The sequence below is a fragment of the Rhinolophus ferrumequinum genome, chromosome 9, assembly GCF_004115265.2.
Source record: "Rhinolophus ferrumequinum isolate MPI-CBG mRhiFer1 chromosome 9, mRhiFer1_v1.p, whole genome shotgun sequence".
In the NCBI taxonomy this organism is placed as follows: Eukaryota; Metazoa; Chordata; class Mammalia; order Chiroptera; family Rhinolophidae; genus Rhinolophus; species Rhinolophus ferrumequinum.
The window spans coordinates 18,131,995-18,137,553 of NC_046292.1; the positions used below are offsets into that span (position 1 = coordinate 18,131,995).

The 5,559-nt window shown below is 49.8% G+C and overlaps 1 protein-coding gene across 1 annotated transcript; it reads left to right on the forward strand.

The window, feature by feature from the left end:
- Positions 1-1,190: 1,190 nt before the first annotated feature.
- HMGN2 (high mobility group nucleosomal binding domain 2) lies at positions 1,191-5,132 on the forward strand. The gene is made up of 6 exons (XM_033113535.1): positions 1,191-1,391; positions 2,414-2,458; positions 2,660-2,689; positions 3,051-3,101; positions 3,685-3,780; positions 4,280-5,132. The coding sequence occupies exons 1-6, from the start codon at positions 1,377-1,379 to the stop codon at positions 4,313-4,315; spliced, it is 273 nt and encodes a 90-aa protein (XP_032969426.1). The 5' UTR covers positions 1,191-1,376; the 3' UTR covers positions 4,316-5,132.
- Positions 5,133-5,559: the final 427 nt, after the last annotated feature.

The following is a 5,559-nucleotide window of genomic DNA, read 5'->3' on the forward strand; positions in this document are numbered from 1 at the left end:
CTTGAGGGTATTTATCATGTTCTTGTGTTCTCCTGGGTGTCAAATAGAAATTTAATAATACTTAGATGTAAAACTTGCTAACTGCGATGAAAGAACACTTGTTTTGCTGCTACGTTTGTCTACCGTCCCTCAGGTGTACCTGGCAACCTCCAGCATCCCTAGCTATTGGGGGCGTGTGGGGTAGGGGAGCCATTGGAAGAGCCCTTTTACCATCACACCACCTGTTCCTCCACTTGTTTCCAAATCCCCGGACGCTTTCCTCCACCCTCCTTTTCCTCGCGCAAGTGAAAGGAAGCCAGTCTGCCAGTGTGGAAGGAGGGATTTCGCCAGCTGCGTTTACAGCACCCAGGCTTGGTGGCCGCATCGTGGGGGCAGCTGAGCTTGATGTCTCCGAAGCGTGTGGAGCGTAGGGGGAGGGGAGTGCTGGTAGGCCTTCTTGGTAGCCGCTCTCCATCATTCTCTGGCATGGTCCTGAAGTCTGGGAATACAGGGACCTCAGGGAGCCACCCTACAGGCTTTGGCGGGGGGCTTCGTTGACATTTGGGGAGGCAGCGGAGCAACAACGGGTGCTGAAAGGACAGCTCCTACCTGCCCCACTGCACCCGAAAGTAACCTCTGCGTTTAAGTCTCCCCCTCGAACCCGCACTCCACCTCGAGTGGACCGCATTCCAGGTGAGGTGCACGAAAAGCTTCCTCTGAGTGGCAGCTTGGAACGATGCACGTCCGGCTGCGCCAAGCTGGCTCCCCCGCTCTCCCACTTCAGCGTCAGCCTTGGCTCTGGGAACTGCAGCCTATGCCTCCAAGAGCGCGTTTTCTCCCGCCTCCGGCGGAGAAGGGCGGTACGGCCAGGCCTTGCAAACCCTTCTTCTGGGGCCCCCAGCGGGAACAGGAAGGAAAGCGGCCACGATGGGCCCTAAGTGTCGCACTGCTTGGAGAAGTGGGCAGCTCGGTTGCATAAGGTGGAAGGAAGTTGGTAGTTTGCAAAAAGCCGGCTCTCGGTGGTAGCCGAAACCCAGAGCCCGCCGACTTGCAACGCCCCCCCCATTTATTGCCTAAGAAGCACGCCTCCCCCGCGGCGCCCCCACCCCCCACAGGCGCGCCGCCTTCTCGCGCGCCTTCCCCCAAAACCCCCCTCCTCACTCCAGAGGAGGTGAGTTTAAACCCCGCCCACGTGACCCCAGCTGGGCCAATGAGCGGCGGCGGGAGGTGAAATCCGGTTCTAACCGGTCCGGGGCTCCCAGCGCTATAAAAACTTTATAAACCCCCCGGAGCCCGAGCAGTGTGAAGAAGAGGTGAGAACGACCCCCGGACCGACTAAAGCTCGCGCGCCGCTGCATCCCCGCGTCCAGCGTCTACGGTCCGCCGCCGTCGCCATCATGCCCAAGAGAAAGGTACGTGGCGCGAGGCCCCAGGCGCTGGGCCGCCACTACCGCTGACACCACCGCTGCTGCCGCCGCCGCTTCCCCGGCTCTGGGGCGCGAGAATCGGCGCCGGGCTGGAGCGGGTTTTGCCGCCCGGCGCAAGAACTCGAGACAGTGTCAGGCGGCCTCGGGCAAACACTGCGCTGCTCGGCTGCCCGCGGGCGCCAGAGGCCATATTGGAGGAGCGGCGGCCGCGGCGGGAGGAGCCATGTTGGTGGCTGTTTATCCTGCTCCCCTCGGGCTCGACGTGCCCGCCCCGCGCCCCCTCCCCCATCGGCAGGCCCCCCCATCCTTCCCCTCCCCGCGGGCGGGCAATTCAAACCCGAAAGGGCGGGAAGGCGGTGCTTGGGGTTGGCGGGCGGGGGAACGCGCTGCCGCCAAAAAACCGCCGCCGTGAGGGGGCGGGGTCCGTCTCCCTTAGGGCGGGGCTTCGCGTTGTAGACCCGCCTCATCCCGCGGCCCCGGCGCACAAGATTTGCGCCGGTGCGCGCCGCTGTCGCCCACGGGTTCCCCGGGCTGCGCGCGCCTCCAGTCTCCCGCCCTCGACGGCTGCCATGGTAACGGCGCTCGGGCCCCGCCTCCGGAGGGGTTTGTTTGCACCGGCTGCAGCTGTTGCTTCTGCTTCTGCCTGTCTCCGCGGCGCGGTTGCTAGCTGCGCTGCTCCGCGCTCTTCACCCCAGATTGGCGCGCGCTTCCTGGGACCGCTCAGCGAACACTCCCGGCGGGCTGGGGCTCAGACATCCCGCCCTCCCTGTGCGCGTTGAGCTAGATCGGACGTGAAGCTTACACAAATGAGCACTCCCACAGCTTTTTAAGCATTTCTGGTATTTGCATAGGTGCTGGGGATGCTAAATAGTGACGATTTGTGTCCTAGAGTTGTGTGCAAGATTTCCTTTCAGTTTTTCTCCCTTAGGACTCTGTTAAGCTTAGTGAATCATTAAACATTGCCTCGGAAGCTTCAGAGTTCTTAGTTTTTGTTTGTTTTTTTATAGGCTGAAGGGGATGCTAAAGGAGATAAAGCCAAGGTGAAGGACGAAGTAAGTCTTGTTTATTATCTTTTTGGAGTTTTACAAAGCCTTGGGCTCCTTTGGTGGTAATTAACCATACTCTTAGTCCTGAATTTGCCTAAGTAAGCTCTCTTCGCTTCCTATAACCTAGAACAGATTGGCACCAAAACTTTGGGTTTTGTTAAGTGTTCAACTATCCTATTTTTAACTTTCTCTCTCTTTTTTAAATAGCCACAGAGAAGATCCGCAAGGTTATCTGCTGTAAGTGTGTCTGCTTTTAAATTTTCACTTTTATCCCTGAAACAGAGGCATGAAAAACAATCCCCTGTGCTTTCCTTGAATGATGGTCAGTGACTGGTTTTATTGAGCCGCTCCACTGTGGACTCGCAACCATTTGAGATTTGCTGTTTCTGAAATTCTGATGACTTGTAACCAAAGTGGGATACTTCAGAGTGCTTAGTGTTTCTTGAGTGGGTTTCTGAAGATAGAAAATTCTATGAGAAGTCAGCCACCAAATCTTTCCGAAGTAGGGAAAACTTATATGCCAGTGGTACTGTGGTTTGGTTTGTGGGTTTTCTTTGGTCTGTATACCAATGTTCTCTTCTCTCTCCCCAAATAAAAGAAACCTGCTCCTCCAAAGCCAGAGCCCAAGCCTAAAAAGGCCCCTGCAAAGGTGAGTGTGACTGGGAGACTTAAGTGTTTCTAGGAGTCACAAAAGGCTGAGCACTGTCCAGTGTTGCTGACAGGAGACCTGCTATATAGCAACTTCATCTATTGGCGCAAAATTGAGATATGACAAAGTTAATAGTACTGGGCCTTCTAATGACGTTCTAATTGGTCGTTTTCACAGAGTGAGGACTGTCCATTAGTATTTTCAGCATAATGATGACTCCCTTAATAGGTATTCTAAGTTGTTTTGAAGCTTGCCTTTATCCCTGAGACTAGTATATTAATTTCTTGATCAAGAATGTATCATCCATTTACAGAAAACTGCACTTGGGTATCAAACACCCGTGCTTTAAGCTGTCTTATTCTCCAGTTCATGCTCAGATAAAAATTTTGCATACTAACCACAGAATTATAGATAATTTGGCCTAGTTTTGATCAGTTGTTTTATCAGTGGGGTAGGGTTTATAGTTTGTGTGTGTTTTATCTTTTGATAAATAATTCTACATTGTGCAGAACTTTGTAGACCGTATCCTCGTAATAGGAGGTTAAGGAGAAACAGCTCTTTTTTTTTTCCTCCCCTCTTTTAGAAGGGAGAGAAGGTACCCAAAGGGAAAAAGGGGAAAGCTGATGCTGGCAAGGACGGGAATAACCCTGCAGAAAATGGAGATGCCAAAACAGACCAGGTACAACTGCTGTCTCACTTTTTGGGAAGTGTGCTCATTTCATCACTTACTCATCCCAACAGATCTTAAGTCTTTTTCCTGCATCCACAGGAAGGCACACTCTTAAGTGTGCCTTTCAGTCCAGAGTTTGTGCATGGTTTTCCTATTAGCTTAAACCCTGGATTCTTGAGGTCTCTGCCATCCGATAAAGGGTACTGTGGTGTTGATCTTCGTCTTGTTAGGTGCCATGTTTATGCTACACGGTAGAATTGTCAAGCTGGGAATAATCTCAGATCTAATGCTGATGATCCTCTTCCCCGATTTTACAATACAGTCCCGGGGGAAAGTGATTTATCAAAGTCACCTACAAAGCCATTCCCGAATGAAGTACTGGATCTCAGTGTCAGAGTACCTAAAACCTGAACTTTGGCCTGGGAACAAAGTTACATTATAGATGGAAGATGAATAAAGATAGTTTCAAAATCGACACTTGGTATTAATCTGTCTCTTTTTCTTTCAGGCACAGAAAGCTGAAGGTGCTGGAGATGCCAAGTGAAGTGTGTGCATTTTTGATAACTGTGTACTTCTGGTGACTGTACAGTTTGAAATACTATTTTTTATCAAGTTTTATAAAAATGCAGAATTTTGTTTTACTTTTTTTTTAAGCTATGTTGTTAGCACACAGAACACTTCATTGTTGTTTTTTGGGAAGGACATATATTACTAATAGAATGTCTCCAAAGCTGGATTGACATGGGGAAAAACACCTTTCCCTTCTAGTTTTGAGAGACTTCCTCTTGATTCTTAGGAGGAGGGATCCCTTGATGTTGACACACATTAGCCACCTTGGCACAAACACCTTGTGTGGAAAAACTCAAATTCATTTTATGTCCTTATCTCCCTCTTCCTCTCCACTTTAAGCATAGACTTCGTTAAACCCAGAAACCTGTTGGGACCTGACCCAGAAAAATTGGTTATGAGTATGTCAGGCAATCTGGACTTTCTAGTGTCACCATTGAGATGGCATCCCTCAAAAGAGCAGCAGTTCCATTTTTAGATTGTGGACCTACAGATTGATAATTCTGCCATTTTCATTTCATTTCCTGAAAGTCAGGGTCGGCTTGTGAAAAGTTGTTAAACAACATGCTTAATGTGAAATGTCAGCCCTCACTCTAAACTTTACCTGTTCAGAGCATCAAATGAAGACTTCATTGGGTTTTTATAGTGGCTTTCTGATTTTGGTAGTCCATTGAAGAAGGGAGTGTGAAAGTTGTTGTATACTGTTAACGATTGTCTGCCCATGTCCTGCCTGAAATACCATGGTTGTTTATGAAAAGTATCTTTAATAAAGCTGGATACAGTTTGGCTTGGAATGCTGCCTCTCGTCTTTTCCCAGAAGTGGGGGAGCCTAGTTTCTCCACGTCTCTAGGGACAGGATGCATTCTGTTTTGAGGTGTAGAGGTTCTGTGTACAGTTAGTCTTAACAGAACACAGTGCGAGGTGAAGTTGGGAAAGAGCCCAGGAGTAAGTAGATGAGTGGTGAGAGGCTGGGAGCAGAGAAGTGGTTTCTGTACTTGGTTGTGCAGCATTATCTGCAGTGGACTTTTTAATGCAGCTCTTTTTGGTAGATCTGCGGTTTTGGCCTGGTAGCTGACGGCAAAAGAGCCTCTCCGGTTCACATTTAAAATTTTTGTAGAATTAGCAAATGAATTGATTGAATTACAGTCCTTGTGTCAGGAGAGAAAGTGCTTCTGTGTCTATATACAATTGGCCATAAGGTGAGACAGATGACACTCTGCT

Excerpts from the sequence above, each read along its gene's own strand:
- HMGN2 (XM_033113535.1), top strand. Across the intron at positions 2,459-2,659 it reads AAGCCAAGGTGAAGGACGAA|CCACAGAGAAGATCCGCAAG; the intron begins GTAAGTCTTGTT and ends TTTTTTAAATAG. Across the intron at positions 3,102-3,684 it reads CTAAAAAGGCCCCTGCAAAG|AAGGGAGAGAAGGTACCCAA; the intron begins GTGAGTGTGACT and ends CCCCTCTTTTAG.